Genomic DNA, 17,357 nt, shown 5'->3' with positions numbered 1-17,357 from the left:
AGAGGCAGGACAAAGCACAACTGTTAAAAATTTAAAGGAACATTGTCTTTTAATTTTTTTTTTCTCTGAAACCCAAGGGACTCCAGCATTTTGGTCCAGAGTAACTCCATGAAGTGTTTCTGGGAAGAATTCAACAGAAAAGTATGTAAAGGAAAAAAAATAGCTTGTGGGAATTAGGAAAGTTAGAGAAATATTTGCTCAGAATTCTGTCTTGAGAAAGAGACACTTGAGCATCTGGCGTTGTATAATCTAAATTAGGGCAGAAGTTAAGTCATGATACCTTTGAAACACTTCCGTGAAAGAGCCGTATCTTGACACAGAAATCAATTGCTGATTTCACATTAATTCCTTTTCCACCAAACACTAAGTCCAGCTCTAGAAAAAGAAGGAAAAAAAAAAAAAAAGAAAGCAAAAGAAAAAGCCGTGGATTTCTTGAAATTCCCTGAAGTGAGGGCCAAGAAATACAGGGAAAAACACTAGACTTGGCACGTCTATGGTTTATCTATACCTCCAAAGGATGAAAAGCTGAATTGACCCTGTTGGCACACCGACCTGTTGTTCTACCAGTCTAGTTATTTCAGCCAGCCTTAACCCTTTCATTTCACCCTTGTATCATGCTTCTGTTAGATGGTGTTATGCATGTCTGGTAGGAGGCACACCTGAAGAAACAGAAAATCATCATTGCCTGGACCTCCTTGATGTCTCTGGCTTGTGGTTCAGCATCTCCCTCACTGCAGACCAGGGACTGCTCTGCACTGGCACAGTGCAGTTCTCCTCAGCTATTTTATATCAACAAGAGAAGGAAAGAAAATCTCCATGTCTGCTCTCAACCATTGTCTGTCTCTTGGAAATACAATTTTCAATTTAAATCCAGCATGGCCAATTCTAGAGGCCATTTCAGTTCTTGCAGCCTTGCTGCTCATCTTGCCTCCAGAGCCCTGAGCACAGGGATCATCTTTGACCCTTTGCTTTCGTTTAATGTGACTGGGCTGTCCCAGTGTGCTGCGATTCAGTGTCCCCAGCATTTACACTGCTTCATTCATAGCGCTACTACAACTCTGTGCATATCTATCCAGACAATAAACTTTTTAATCAAGGCCCTCATTATCTCCCATCTCCTTCTTGAACTAGCTTCCTCCTTCTTGAACCTGTGACATATCAGGCAGTTTGATCTATTTAAACACAAGCTCCCAACATCCTCTTCCCTGTCTGCTCCTGTGGTCAGAGCCAAGCCACCTCCTGCCTTTCCTCCTTATTTGCCTCCATCTAGTCTTTTATTTTCACATGTGAGGTTGTGACAGTTCCGCTGTAGCTGTCATCACTCCACCATTGTCTCTACAGCACGGCTCTGCTCTCTTTGCCAGTAATGCTGGCATCCTCATGCCTTTATCTGCTGCTCCCAGGGGAGCCTTTATGCCCTCTTCCATGACACTCTTGTCCACGGGATGCCCTGCCTCCTTCGGCTCAGTTGGTGATAGCAAACTTTGTTGCATCAACCATAAAGAGTTGATAGTTTGCAATGAGGTTAGCCTGGAATTGTTTACAGGTGATGCAGTGGGTTTTTTTGCTAAGGGAGGTACATCAGTCTGGGTATGTGATTGTGCCTTTCCCCTTCCTCTCACCAGCTGTCTCTTGCTTTCTTAGACGGTGGGTCTGCACAGCCTCTGTGCAGTGGGATTCCTGATTGCTTCTGCACTGTAAATTTTCTGTAACACCAGAACGGTAACAGCTATCATAACGATGGCAATTTTGTTTTCTAAGCACTGCAGTCCAGATGTTAACAATGGTATAGTACAGCTAAGAACTGCTATTCTCTCCCCAAGTCATGTTGTTATGCAATGGAAACACTGCACGATATATAAGGACTGAAACCACTGCAGTACTTGGGTACAAACCCAGGAGTTAAACAAGGAATAGACATCTTAAGTCTGTTCCCTTGTTTTTATTGGTCTTGGTGAGACCTGCAGCTTTATAGTCATGGGCATTTTATATTTAAGTTTGAGTTTTTAGAGACATTCTGGAACTGTATAAAAAGCCCCTTTCTCTGACATCGGCATCAGGCTTGTTATAATGTGAATGGCATCATTACAGTTCTCTCATTAACATCATAATGGCTCTGGAGGAATAGGGAGTGAAAACCCCGGCAAATGGAGTAGTGGCAATGTATAGTAGTCTTACTGTGTGAAACTGAGTACAGAAAAAGTTTGGCATTTTAACCTTCAGGCTGCTGTAGATGCCCCGGGGTGTCCTCACACTACACACATTTGGCTGACAAAATGGAAAAATTGTGGTAGCCTAAGGATGGAGGGCTGGGTTCAATAAAAAACTATGCCTGGCTTCCATGCCACTGAAGCCCACACAAGGCTCCCAAATGGATTTTTCAAAATTGAATCCAGCCCTAAGTGTCAACCTTTTGCTGTAATTTTGTATAGTGAATGTGTTGTATACTCAAATGTACATCTTTCATCCTTTATTTCCAGAGGTGCTAATGGAAATGTAACAATATGTGTGCTGTTCTGCAAAGTCTCATTGAAACCAACGGGATTTTGGATGAAATCCCTCCATTGCATAAGATAATGTAATATAAACGGGTTGGGCTTAAGGCTGGAGGACGATGAGATTTGGTTCTATTTCTGGCTCTGACACTGATTTGCTGTGTGACTTCTGGCAAGATACTCAGGAGTCGATTTTGCCACCCTTAATGGGGAAAAACAGTAGGCTGGCTCTTCAGGAGCAGTGCCAGAGATCCTGTTTGTGGAGTTAGGTCTGGTAGTGCTTTCTCAGTAAACACCAGGTTACAGTTCTGCCATGTCCAACTTTACCTTCAAGGAGGCTGACTTTTCCCATGTGCTGAGTGCTTGTAGCTTCCTTCCCACTCATTTGCAGCAGCTGGAAATCAGTGCTTTTGAACATCCAAGGGGAACAAATAGCATGCCCAGTCATGAGCCCTTTTAAAAGCCTGGTTCTCAGCTTCTGTGTGCTAAAGCAACCCCTCTGCTACAAAATGGGACCTATTTTGTAGCTGAGTGCCACCTGTAGAGCTTTGTAACACATGCTGAGACCTACAAGCTTGGTTTGGGGCTTTGGTTTTCTGGTGGGTGGTTGTTTTTTGTTTGTTGTTTGTTTTTTTTTCTCCCAGGGAAGCTCTATAATTTATGCCTTGGTTTTATACAGTTTGGAAACATGGAGAATGTGCATGGACAGTAGCTGTTTATGGAAGTGAACTGGCTTGCCTCTATTCATTTTGCATGTTGTAAATAGCAGAAGCAGTTCATTTACTTTACTGGCTGTCCAGAGAACTCAGCTTTTCAAGATAAATTAGCAGCACTGTACAGAAGGCATCCCAAAGCTTCCTTCCTTCCTTCCTGCGTGTTGCTGCTTGAGCATAGCAAGACCTATTTGTGATGAAATATGGTAAGAAAAAGATGCACAGCTTAAATCTCTGATTCTCATTACCAAAAAAAAAAAAAAAAAATCCACAAAGAGATGCTGAATTCATTATGAGCAAAGAAACCCTGACTTTCCCGAAGCAGCAGCGAGTTTCTTCCAGCCTTTTTTCTCTCAGGACAAACACTGAGTGTTGACATCATGCCAATATGAGAAGATTGATGTGTCCCTGTGAATGATTCCTCAGTGCAGATTAATGAGAAGAGTCCATCGGTGCTTTCTAATGATGGCGTAATCTTTTCAGACACAAAATATATGACTTTTTAGCTGCTTCTTGGACCAGTTTTTGGCCCTGCTGTTAGGTCAGCAGACTGACCCGTTTGTTTTGACCATTCCTTTCATGTATTGGTAGTCATCTGGTAACAAAAGGTGTGGGGAATAAATAATATATATTGTCTATCTGTGTCAGGGATAACTTCCAATGGGCCAGTCCAGTGGCTTGCCATTCCCTGTGTTGCTTCTTGGCAAAAAGCATGATGGCATCTTAGAAAAAGCAAGATGGCATGAAGGGGCTACTGCAAGAAAGTGACTGAGGGCTACATGCAGTGCTTTAGCAGTAAATTGACTTTGAGGAAGGGTCAGTCCGATTGCAGCGAGGTCTGGTGACCTTTACTCAGGCAAACTGCTTGGGGACTCAGCTGACTGTCCCTTCACCTCCCATTTTTGCCTCAGTGAGGAGGCAGAGCAGACCCATGCACGCATGCATCCAAGACACAGACAGTGCATGCTGGAAGCCGTTTCTTAATAAAGTAGCAGTCTTTTGCATTCTTCCAGGATTTAAGAAAACAACTGGCAGATGTGAAGGATTTATTTTTCCTCCCTCTTCTGCTGCGGTTTATTTTTTCCTCTTGTTCGAGAGCGCTCAGCTGCTAACACAAACAATTGCTGAAATTCCACCTGCCCACCTGCGGCCCCTCCTTCCCGCCGCCTGCTCGGGCCCTCGTCTTCCTCCGGGAGGGTTGCGCCGAGGAGAAACTACATTCCGCTTTCTTAGAGAGAGGAGGAGGAAGGGGAGGGAGGAGTCGGGCTGTGTCTGGGCGCATTGTTCCGCGCTCCTCTGCCAAGAAGTAGGTGACTATGATGAACTCATCCCTCGCCCCTCGCAGAAAGTTTGCCGCCTTCCCCCCCTTCTCCCCTCCCCTCCCGCCCGCTGGCGCGGCAGGAGGCAGCTCGCAGCCCGGAGCTGGCCCCGGAGTCCCCGCTCCTGCTTAATATTCCGCCCGCTCCGCCGATGTTGTGCTTGGCTCCGGTGGGACCGCAACTCACGGCGTGAAACCGGAGCCAATTTTCTGTCTTAGTCTCGCAGTGTTTTGACTGGAGGCAGATCCAGTTCAGTCCGATCGGGGCTAGTGGAAACAACTACCTAAGTCTCCGCTGTCTGTGTCGTTTGGGAGGGAAGAAAGAAGAAAGGAACGCGATCCCGGACTGCTGGGCGCTCTCTCTCACACACACACAGGCACACACGCACACCCCACCGCACACACACACACACGCACCGCACACACACGCACCCAGACAGGCAGACTCGCACCCCCTCCGGTGCCGAACGCGCCGTGCCAGCACCGCCGGGAGGAAATGGGAAGCCAGTGAGCGGATCCGTGCCGGTGTGTGAGCGCCGCCGGGGCCGGGGCCGGGGCCGGGGCGGCGGGGGCAGCGGGAGCGCGGCCGGGGGCGGTGCGGGGGGAGCGCGCACCAACTCCCGGTGCGGGGGACCCCGCGCCCTTTGTGACAGAGGGCTCCGCTCATTTTTCTGCCGCAAGAAGGGGGAAAAGAAAACGTGCGTCTATGCGATATCGGCATGCGTATGTTTTTAATATACGTGTGCGCAGAGGTCTGGCTGCCGGGGGGCGCGGGGGGCGGGACGCCGCGGGGCGGGGGGCAGGTGGCGGGGCGGCGGGCGGTCACCGCGCTGCTTCGCTTCCAGGTGCCGGCGCCCGCGATGACCCTGGTGCTGCCCATGCAGCGGCTGGGCCGCCCCATCGCCGCCGAGGGAGCCGCCGACCTCGCCGCCTACCGCGCCCTCTGGGAGCCGCCCTGCTGCGGCCGCCCCGGCCCCGCCGCCCCCCCGGCCCCGGCCCCGGCGGCCCCCGGGCCCCCAGCCGCAGGTAGGCACCGCTCCGCCGCGGGGGGAACGCGGCGGCCACCGGGGGCACGAAGGTCTGCCGGCGGAGGGAGGCGCGGCGGCGGCGGGCGGAGGGCGGGAGGTCTCCCGCGGGCGAGCGGGGCCGCAGGTGCGCGGGGGCTGCCGGGCGCCGTCGCACCGGCATCCTCGGAGCGATGGAGGTGGAAAGTTCTCCGGCAGCCGAGCGCCCTGCGGCGGCCCCGGCTCCCCCCGCTGCCCGTCACATCGGTCCCCGGGCGGCTGGCGGGCGATGTGTTAGTTAGGCGAGGGTTTATTTCTGATCGCTGCGAATAGATGCGAAAATATGCGGCGGAGTTCTCCTGTAGCGCGAAGGGAAATGAAAAGTATTTTGTTTGGAGAACCTCCGGCAAACCGCATGTCATTTGTCATATCTGATTTATTACCCACAGGATCACATTACAGGGGAATTTCAAATCCTGTAACAACATCCAAGATCACATACTTTAAAAGGAAATATGTGGAAGAAGAGGATTTTCATCCACCACTCAGCAGCTGTACACATAAAGTATGTCTTCTAATAGTCATTATTTTTACTCCGAGTTTCAGATGCTTAGTAACACTCAATTGACCCATTTCCAGAAGCCTGAAATACTCTGCTGAAATTAGGAGAATGATCCAGCTGCTTGCTCAGAAACAAATAGTTGCCACTTCTTCACATTTATTGTTGTATTGTCATCGAATTGCTTAAGAAGCAAAGGCGTTTCTTCGTTAATAACAACTGTAAATAGAAATGCTGAGAATAACTTTTTTTCAGACTATTTTGTTCTTAGCTAGTTTATGTCATGCTTTCAGAAACAGCTCTGTAACAGCATTTGAACAGCAGAAGGGAAGAACATAAGTAAAAGATTCCCCACTCATTCAAAACTTTTTTTCCAGGGGAGAAAATAGTAAGAGGTTCCATGTACCCCACACGGGTTACAGGTCTTCTGGAAAAGCAGAGTGACTTGGAAAGCAAGTACAAGTTCCTTCAGTGTTTAATCCTGTTTATTAAAAAACTAATAACTCAAAAAAACCAGATTAGTAGATGAAAGAATATTTTTTTTAATGAAAGTTTTCAAGGGAGGGATTAGAACAAATGTTTCCCAGGCTAACAAATACACAAATTTAAATCTAACTTTTTTTGTGAGAGATTTTATGCTCCTCTTCATTAAGGGCTCAGTCCTGCTTGGAACTGGGATGAAGTGCTTGGGGATAGCTCCTGCCTTGAGACACCACCCTGACTTTGTTGGATTGTACCTGGCCCATGGCGGACCACCGCTACCCATGTTCTATTGGTGATAGAGGAGGGATTTCTGCAGAGCAGAAGTGAGCAGTAGTGCTGAGTTCACTTTCCAAGGACCTTAGAGTACCTCAAGGCTACAAGTAGGAGTTGTCTGCAAGTGGTACCTGGACTGGGAAAGTGAAAAACTGCCCCACTGTTAATTTCAGAAAGTATCCAGTCTGCTGCCAGAGCACTGAATAAACAGCACCAAGGGTGTTGAAAAATGTGCTCTGGTTAGTGAGCATGTTTCACATGTCTCGTCACTCTCCAATTTCAGACAGTTTTGTTCTTTTTTACTAGATTGTTGGATTTTTGTTTCGATGATTAATTTCCTTGCAAAGAGGAGGAGGAATAGTTTCTTAGCCCTTTCAAACAGCAGTAAAAAATAATTGTAGGGGTACTGGTAAACTAGGCCCAACCACGGTTTTGTGCTGTTACAGAGGTGTATCACCTCAGAAACCCTGTGTCACCAATTTCTTCTGTTTGGCCCAAATACATTTTTTGCTTTGCAGCACTAGGCTCTGGCAGAGGGAGGATGCCCACCAGGTTTCCTTGAATTTCTTACGTGCTTATACCTTCGCTGCCCAGTAAAGAGTTATGTGCTGAGATTACTTGTCCCATAGAGGTTATGATGGTAGGGCCCAGAATCACTTTCCAGAGGGCTGCTGGCAAATGTGTAGTAGAAAGCCTTTGACAACTTGTACCTACTGGTGTCCCTCCAGGATGTATCTCCAGGAGAATCCCAGTTCAAGGCTTACTGGTTTGCTCCAGGCTTTTATGGCTTCGCAGACTGTTGCTGCAGCAGGTATAAAGGACCCAAATTAACCTATAGGCTTAATATACTTTAAAATGAGTCATTTATTATAGAAAATTACTCTCTCTAGCAAAGAGCTTCAGCTGTGAACTTGCAAGAAATTATGGGCAATTTTTGTTTTTGTGAGGCACTGTGCTGCTTCTAAGCCTCGCAGACATGACCGGGCTGTGGAAAGAGCTAGAGGGCTGAGGAGAGCTGAATGGATGTGAAAAGCAGCTGTGCTTTAAGCTCTTTTAGTCCTCATAGCTACGACTTCCACTCTGCAAAAATGCTGTAACCATGTGGGAAAGGGAAGAATGATCAAGCCACAGATGGGGGGGATTTAGAGCAGTCTCTCTTTGTGCTATGCTGCTTCTCCTCCTACGCAAACCAAATTCTTACTAAAAATGAAAATTAGTTAATACTGCTTACAGTAGCATGCGTTGCCCCCTCTCTTATTTTGATTCCCAGGGTAGCGATTACAATGCAGAATCCGGGGCCTCCTGGGGGCAGTAACCTGCTTATGCTGCCAGTGCTGAGAAAGGGAGTCCTGGAAGGACCATGGAAGGGAGAACAAATCTGTGGGCGTCGAGCCAGGATTTCTGCAAATTCCTATCCTCTCTTCGTTTCCTGACCTTGTCCCTGCCTATCTGTGTTCCCACCGGTCCCACAGAGCGCAGGGTGTAGTACGCAGGCCAACAGCTGCTCTCCAGATGCTGTGATGCTTTGAGATGGGTTTCTCCCTGCCTCCCTCCCTGCATGCACTTTTGTACACAAGAGCAGTGTAAGAGAGCCTGGCAAATGGAGACCTCCTCGCTGGAGGGCCTCTTCCACTGGCAGTGGATGAAATGCTCCAACACTTGCTGCATGAGGCAATGGCTGCTGGCTGCGTCTTGCAAACCTTGACGCTGCAGGAGGGACCCTCACTTGGCTTCAGAGCTGTGTAGAAGCCCCACAGGGGATGATGGAATTGGGTCCATTTGCAACAAAAATCCCCCAGCCATTACTGGAGCGAAACTGCGCAACAATATTATGTTCTAACCCCAGATGTAATTGAAGAACCAAATGTGTGCATCTGGATTTCGCTTTCCCACCCTGGATTCATGCCCTGCAATTGCCTTTGTGGTGTAACACTCAGCTACTTACCTCCTAAGCCTGGGTGAACGCTGTGGCCAAGAAAAAGCAGGTTCCCAGGCACATGGGTGTGCAAAATGAAAAGCCAGCCCTAGGTGCCTCAGAAAGAGAACAGTAAAGTAGTGACACAGAGGGAATACTTTGCTTCATTGTCTTTCTCCTTGCCTAGAACAAAACCAGTTGCCTTCAGTTCTGTATCTTGTATCTTTTGCATTTTCAGACAATCTCCGTGTTTGAGGAGCGGGCCCATATTCTTTACATGTCTTTGGAAAAGCTGAAATTCATTGACGATCCTGAAGTCTACCTGCGGAGATCCGTCCTCATCAACAATCTAATGAAGAGAATTCATGGAGAGATCATCATGCAGAACAATTGGTGCTTCTCCGCCTGCTCCTTCAGTGGCACCTCACCACAAGAGTGGTTTGTGCCTCAGGACTGTCCGTACAGAAAACGTCTTCGGATGGCAAAGGAGGAGTATGAGAAGCTCCACATGTGCTGCTTCTATCAAGAATGTGGCAGTCACTATTTAAATCTACCCTACTCTGTTAATGCTGGTACAGAAAATACTTCCTCCTCTTCCTCCTCCTCCTCTTCCTCCTCTTCCCCCCCCATTTCTTTGCCAAGCTGTTCCCAGCAGGTGGATTATGACGTTGGCAGTGCACCTTCTTACAGAAGTGATGACCAGATACCTGCTAATGAAATATTCATCACTACTGGCAGGTCTCACAGTAATCAGGAAAAAGCAAAATTTAATGATGAGAAAGGAGGTAATGAACCTGAGCAAGGGAGCGTTGCTCTAAACTGTGAACCTGTAAGAGGCACCCATGCTGTCGAATGTAGAGGCAAATTTTATGACTATTTTGAGACTGGATGTAATGACAAGAGCAACGTAAGTGAATCTTGGAAAAAATCCTTAAGGAAAAAGGAATCTTTACCAAGTAATAAAATGTGCTGCAACAAAGGAAGCAAAATATGAGGCATCTTTCTTGCTCTGTTGAAGCATGCACAGCACGTTCTTTCTCTATCAAATTTTTATTTTGAATGGATTTTTTATAGTTTTCTACAAATGGTACAATCATGCCACAAACATGGCATGTAGTTCTAAATGACTGGAGAGCAGATTGCGTAAAGACACTCTGTGATCTGCATCAGCGGGCTATTTATAAATATGGTGACTTCATAAAGGAGGCAGTTGCGTTACTGCTGAGACTGGTGTAGCTATGGTGTAGCTTTCATTACTGAAAATGCCAATCAGCCAGATGGGGAAAACATATCGTTTTATATATCCCCGCCCCCAAGAAGTCTGCCATTAATTAAGAAGAACCTCCATTATGTTTACCAAGGAATTAGAAGTCTGGTAAACAAATTGATGCTACCAGCAAGGATGATGTGCTCCTTGTAACTCGGTGTTCCTTCTGACAAAGGACTGTCTTCATGGACTAGGATTAGACCATCCTTATGTTTTGTACTGATACTCTTGAACTCCTGGATTCAGCGTCTTGTTCAACTGACAAAATAGGACATAGCATAAAGAAATAACCTGTTTATGGGATCTTAATAAGAATGAGACATGCAGCTCAAGTACTTGCGTGTTTTCACCTCGGCTGTAATAACTAATGAGGCTTGTTATACAGGGCAGATTTTTTTTTGGTGCCTTACGTTTTGTCTTAATTTTTGCCAGCGTGAAAATTAAGTATGAATCAGTGATACAGCAGGGATTTAACCTAAACAGAGATTAAAAAAAAAACCCACAGGGTGGATCAATATTATTAGAAACCTTTAACCTTTGAAGTACTGAGTTCAACTTCCTATTCAAACATCTCTGTTCTTCCTTTTTGATGCTCAATTGCTTTTTGATTTGCTATCCTTAGGAAGGGATTTGAGAAACAATAGAGAGATGTCTCTTGTAAACAAGCATTCGATGCTTGAGTGTTTCTATGGCAACTGTCTGTTGCTGGGCTCTTTTTTTTTTCCTTCTTCGTATAATGAAGTTCATGAACCAGTGGCATGTTTTATACTTTATTCTGTTTTGCATAATTTCTCTCTTTTAGATTGCAAAAGCATGCGGGAGTTTTCTATGACTTTTGCTGTTGATTTAAAAAAAGACAAGAAAAGAAGGCAAGAAGCACAATGTTAATTAATAATGTGACGTTAAACACGGTTTTATCTGAATGAATGTAAGGGATTTAATTTTAAAAAAGAAAATTTTGGAGAAATGAGCTGAGATTTCAGAGGCTGAGTACAACATTTATTCATCCCTAGGTAGATGGTTTGCAAAAGTGTGCTGTTTAAAATGCCCAGAAGACATTATTCGTGGTTGGACTGAGAGTGAGTCTTAGATCCACCAAATTAATTAGTTCCCACAGTCCCTATAACAACTGGCAGGATGCGCTCAGCAAAATAGCCACATCCAAGCCACAGCTGACTCATAAATAGCTGGCTGTTCCCGTAGCATCGTGCACTGAAGCAACATGCTCTCTTGCTTCTTGTCCAAAGGGTGGAAACCACCTCTGTGCTGGGGGAACAGCCAGCTCAGCACAGGGCATGAGGATCGCTGGGGGGACACTGCCCTGAGCTCCCCCAGGCTTGGCACTGGAGTCAGCCAGGTCTCTGTTTCTGAGACCTCCTGCTCTGGGTTTCATGGGTTCAGCCTGAATCCTTTGGAGCCACGGTTATTTTGGGTAGCGTGTGCACCCCCCAGCCACATTTGCAAACTGGATGGTCTTTTGTCAGAAGGACCAGTGGTCACTGGAAAAAAGCCCCCCCGCTGCACCTGAAGTGACCACAAAAGAGAGCAGGATGTCAATCAGTGATAACCTTTATGAAGTCAGGTGAGTTTAAACTGATAAGTTTGTAAGGGTTATCATTGTGAAGAGTAACAAATAAAGGAAGTACAAGTCCCACCTGATTTCTCCAAGACAGAAGCTTTTTTATTAATAATAATAATATTAAATATAGATCTCATTCATACAGTGTATGAGTAGGATCATAATTTAGACATTTGTCCACAAGGACCAATTTTTTAAAAAAACTGATTTTTCTTGTGTTATACCCAGATAGTTTAGTAATGTCTGCTCTTTTCCAATATTTGATAAACGCTTGATGTTTTAAGCTTAAATATTAGATGCTTGTATACTAATGTGTTGTTGTAGTAAAGTGAAATTTCCTTGATATATATTTATTAAAATGACCAAAATTCATTTTAATTTTACATCTCCAATGGCTACTGGATCCTTTCCCCCGTGTTCCCCTCCCTCACCAAAGAAAATGCCATTTAATCAAACTGCTCACTGCTGAAGAGGTTACATGGCAGTTGACTGTGCCCCTCAAGCTGGGCCCATGAGGGAGCTCAGCCTTCTTGGGGTTTCAGGAGCCTTTAGGACAGTCTGAAGGTGCACTGAGAAGCAACAGATTCTCTGCAGACTTGCACGTTCAGCCAAGGAAAACACCCGGCTAAATGCTGCCCAAACCACAAATCACCTAACACTTTTGGGGGGGCTGAAAGCTTTCTGACCCTAAGGGGCTCCTTGGTCTTCAAGAACAAGCCTGCACACATAACCTGTCGCAGAGGCTTCTCAGTTGAATTTGCACAAGCTACAGTGATGGATCAGCAGAACTCTGTCTACTCTGGCCTCTCTAATGGCTTCTTTAGTTCCAGGGACATGTAGAAATTAACCTGTCACAGCTCTGGACAGTCTTATTGTCATAAGGGTCTGTAAGGGATGAAATGTCATCTGATGAAGGTTGGCCTGTGGATAAGTGGTCTTTGTCTGGACCCTACCTCACAAAATAATAGCAAATACTGATGGTATATGTGTTGGACTCAGGAGTCCAGTGAGTTGCCTTGTTTGCCTCAGAGGAGACATAGGTATTTCATGTTAGAAAAGGGAGTTGGGAAGACCCTTGTCCAATTGCCAGAAATGCAATAGACCTTGATAGGATTTCCAGCCTGGGCTAGGCTGAATGGATTTCCTGGTTTAAATTTGGGTTGGTTTATGACATGTGAAGACTGTAAAACTGATAGGCCTTTTCCCCACTGCACACTCCAGTACTAAGGACATTTTGCTAGTATCACAAATTTTCAAGAAATAGGTCTTTTACAAGATTACACTAGTGTCTTTCATCTGAATGTCCCACACATAGCTGCTAAATGAATGTTCCTGAACTTGATCCTGGCCTACCTGCCACGAAGAACTGGACAGAAAGCTTCTTTTTAGGGAGATTGCTTTACTCTCTATCATGACACTCTGGTTCTAGAGTGTAAGACTATAAAGTGTTTGCCTTTCAGCACATGGCAAACAGCAACAGAAAAAGATGTTTCTGTTGTCACATCTATATTACTGTTGCTAGGAACAGAAGTGTTATCTTCAGAAGCCAGGTAATACATTTCTCTTGAAAACGCACAGTTCATTTGAGTTGAAAAAACTGTGTTCCTTTTTCAAAGCACGTGGCATAATATCATTGTGCTTCATACGTACTCACTGTTTTTGGTAAAATTTTACTATTTTTACTGTATTAGCTAATCTGTTGAAACAGCTTAACATGGTTACTTAAGCATCCCCAGCGCTCAGACAGCCTCAGCTGGCACCGATGTGCAGTGCCAGCATAGCAGCTGGTTCCAGAGAGAAAACAGACACAGGCTGAGCCGCAGAAATGAAGTGCTTCTTTCAGTCCTGAAGGTGTTACACCCCAAAGCAAAATTGTGGTAGAGACGTTTTTCACATTTCGTCTTTCTGTGCACTCTCCATCCTCCTTTTGCATCCCTCATCTACCATCTGTCCTTTCACTGTTGACCATGACACACTGCCAGGGTGGTTTGGTGGATGTCACCTCCTTTTGGGTTTGTGCAGGAGTAGCAGGGAGTTGGTTCAGAGCCACCGCATGAGCTAAAATTTAAACAAACTAACCAGGGTGCAGTGTATCTCAGCTGCTTCATGGCCCCTCTGGAGGCTCATGCCAGTTGTGACACCCCCACTACCCAAATGGCTTTTCCAGCTGCTGTGGTAGTGATCTGGTGATTAGAGGGCTGTGGCTGAAGTAGAGATGTGAAGGTGATTTCTAGCCTGGATTTGACTTGTGTCCTTTCATTGCCTTCTTAAGCTAAAGGTGTAGTAAGAGGTATAGCAAATGCAATTGCTGCTTACTCATGCCAGGAACCTTGATAAAAGAAGTTTCTTGAGTTTTATCACAAAAAAAAAAGCCAGTCAGTCACATCAGAGAAAGGTTTAAACTGCTGTGGGGTATAGGATTTCATCTGGTGTTTTATTCAGTGAATATAACCCTGGTGCAGAAGCCTCCCAGAGGGACCTGACCTTTTCATTGTCCATCCCTTGCTTTGTAACCTCGAAGAAAGGGGCTGCCCTTGCTTTCTGGAGGTCACCATTTGGGCTTCTCAGTACTGGTATGAGTTTTTCCACAGCTGCACAAAGCACCCCAGAGGCTTTTCCTGGCAGGGTGTGCAGAGCCTGCTAAACGATCGTAGCCAGGAAAGCGTTGCAAAGGATCCTGCTGGAAATGTTAGGAGATGCGAATCTTCCACAAGGCATCCCATGTAACAGCCAAGCCGCTCAGTCATGACTACTTGGAATACACAGTAATTTCCTGTGTTTTTTCAATCTCACTTAAACTTCTCTGACAGATGGGGAAAGATGACTAAACCAAGGGAGTTTACAAAAGTTCGTCTTGTGGTGTTTGCAAACTGTCTCTGTGAGGTCCATTTTCTGTAATGTAAACACAGCCGTGGCCAGGTGCCGAGTGCCTTCCCAGCAGTTAATCCTGCTCAGTTTAAGGCTGCTAATACAAGGTGTGCCCGGCCAGCCAGGTCCACACTGAGGGGCTGAATATGAACCAGCCCAGGGCTAAGGAGTGTTAGGGTGAGACCTTCACTCTCTAGGCTCTACACAGAGAGCATAAAGTGAAGACCAAATTTACTACTACTGGTCAGAAGCTTTCCAAGAGGTCTTGGGTCAGGTGTAGAAGGTTAGATTAAACTCCAGGGGAGTAATCATGTGAAAGCTGTTGCCTTTGGGGCTGTCGTTGGCTTGTTGTTGCTCTCCCTAGTCTTTAAGTCAGAGCAAGGAACAGAGGGCACCTTGGGGAAAGTGAGGTTTTGGTTTCTTGGCTTCGCAGAAGTGGTGCAGACTGCAAGATATGCAAAGCTTTTTCACCAGATCCAGGTAGGCAAGTGTGTTAACTTCTTTTAATCTCTGTGCTCAAGTTACCCCTTTGAGGAATGCAAGAAGTGTGAGGAGAAGCCATAAAGGGTAGTCTGTGTACACTCAGAAGTATGCAAGATGAGCAGAAAAACCCAAACACCAACAGAACCCCCAAAGCAGGGATGTACTGAATTTGAAAAGTAACTTAGCTTCCATGGCTAGTAATTCTTCTCGATTAATACAGCATCATTCTCCAGTTTACTGGAGAGAGCATCTAATCTGTCATACTGGGATTGCAGAAAGGAGATAAATGGTCTGTCTGCTCAAGGTCAGTCCATTTACTGCTACCTCTTGTAGTGGTACTTCCCCTGTGGAATACCCCACCAGATGCATCTTTCTTTATGGTGGTCTCTGTCTGCTCCTGAAACAACTAAAGGCTCTGGCCATTGTAGAGGAGGATGATGGAGTGGCAACAGTTGGTTGTTGTGTTTCCTCCATGAGATACTGGTGTGTACAAGTCTCCAGCAAGCTCAGAGGGACCCCGCAACATCCCTTCTACCATCCCCTCACTGCCTTATATTCCTAATACAGCATTTTTACTTGTGAACTGTGACTGGGGTCAATGCTCTCTAACAGTTTTCTGGCTACTATTTCAGAGAATTTTTGCAGCTGAGTGATGGGCAATGGGACCCTTGGCTGGCATGAGATAATGGCGTGCCACTGATTTTTGGAGAAGTTGGGCCTGGTCCTATAAGCCAACCACCTACACCTTTGGTTATTGTTGGTTTAGTCTTTTTCCCTCGCTTCATTTTCTTAATCAGAACAAGTTTCAAATGACAGTCCCTCTCTTCCACCCCATACTGTGTGGGACTGGCTGCTCTGTATTTAACCCTTTAGTTAGGAAAAACCTCTGAGAGTGGGAGTTCAGGTTGAGAAGCAGGTTGTTTTCAATCCAGTTTTATTCTCTTATTCCAAAATAGTTTCTGTCTCTTGGTGTATGTGTAAAATCTGTGCTCTATTCCTTCATCAACCCTAAAAACCCATGTAATTTTTTTTTTCCTGCCCATCCATTGCTCTTTCAGGGTGAAATCCTCTGTACTTTGGTCTATGAGTAGGCCCCATGAACCAGCCATATGACTGCCATGGGGCCATTTATTCCTTTGAATAAAGTAATGTAGTTTTGACTCAAAATGCAGTTCTCCTTTGTCTTACAAACCATCAGACAGTGCACATAAATCTAGGTGTTGCTAGCCTTTAAGTTTAATGTAACGCTCTAACTTTCAATGTTGTTTTCCTCAAACTTATCTTCTGTGAGTCTCAACAATTATGGCCAAAGCTCCCTGTATTTTCCTCATTTCTTTTAATATTGTAATTATTATTGCCTTAAAAATAAAGTTTGAGTAATTTTTAAACCTTGAGCAGCCTATATTTTACCTGTGTAGGTTGGATATGTATTTTTCTTTCTTCGATCTCTTCCTCTGTGTAGCAGATTGGTTTCTTGTTTATCAGCAGACTAACTAGCATAATGACAAATCTCATTTTGTGTTTGCATTGAGAAGTAAGGTGCATAGTGTTAATACAATCCTTCATTGAAGAATTGTTCCAACTTCAAAATAACCTGTATAGTCATCACAGTCACGAAGAAAATCTTAAAATATGAGTAGAGCATAAGCTACTGTCAGATCACTTTCCATATTCTGCATGCAGGCTGAGACAAGGACTTTCATTGTATCAACTTATTACCCATTGAAAGTGCCCATTTGCTAATTCTGAGGCTTAAAGATGACAGTGTAATGTCAGCTTTTGAGGTATTTCACTGGTGACCATTATAAATAAGGCATTCAGCTAATGAGTTGGTCCCCATTCTCAGTGGTCTTCTGAGCCTCTCAGGCAGCTGGTGGCCCCTAGTAGTACCTTTCCAGCTGCCAAAGATCCTTTTTCCCCTTTGAATATTTCCATGTGCTATCGATATTTCTAGGCTCTAGAAACACAGGGACAAGAGAAATTGTCTTTTAACTGAATATCAACATAAATAATGGAAAGGCAACCAGGCTGATAATTTTATTCTTTTAATTGTGAATATAGGAAACTTTTTTTTAAATTATTATAATTTGGGAACTTAATTTTCATTTAAATAATGCAACCCCAGCATTTTTGGCTGTCATGAATCTGACACCTATTTACTAGAAATCCTTCATGATCACACAGCACTACCCTGGTGGATGCCAAAATCAGAACCTTGGCAGATCCTCTGAGGTTTATCTGGATGTTTTCCCACACTGCCTCATTTTTCCCTTTTGCTCAGAAGTGCTGAGGAGATGCATGTGGAGGGGGAGGATACCCAAGAGAAAAATGTAAATCATGGCAACCTGGCTGTCAAGAGGGTATCACTTTTTAATTCCTAGCTCGTGTTCCCAGCAACAG

The 17,357-nt window shown here is 45.2% G+C and overlaps 1 protein-coding gene across 1 annotated transcript; it reads left to right on the top strand.

Annotated features, from left to right (window-relative positions):
• The first annotated feature begins 4,972 nt into the window (after positions 1-4,972).
• On the top strand, positions 4,973-16,345 carry SERTAD4 (SERTA domain containing 4). The gene is made up of 4 exons (XM_027714495.2): positions 4,973-5,051; positions 5,372-5,552; positions 5,980-6,095; positions 8,999-16,345. Exons 2-4 carry the CDS (start codon positions 5,387-5,389, stop codon positions 9,752-9,754), a joined length of 1,038 nt encoding a protein of 345 aa, XP_027570296.1. The 5' UTR covers positions 4,973-5,051; positions 5,372-5,386; the 3' UTR covers positions 9,755-16,345.
• The last annotated feature ends 1,012 nt before the right edge of the window (positions 16,346-17,357 follow it).

Source organism: Pipra filicauda, unplaced genomic scaffold, assembly GCF_003945595.2.
Source record: "Pipra filicauda isolate LSUMZ 115617 unplaced genomic scaffold, ASM394559v2 scaffold51_size4534324_pilon, whole genome shotgun sequence".
Taxonomy (NCBI): Eukaryota; Metazoa; Chordata; class Aves; order Passeriformes; family Pipridae; genus Pipra; species Pipra filicauda.
This window is presented reverse-complemented; position numbering and strand designations above follow the sequence as displayed.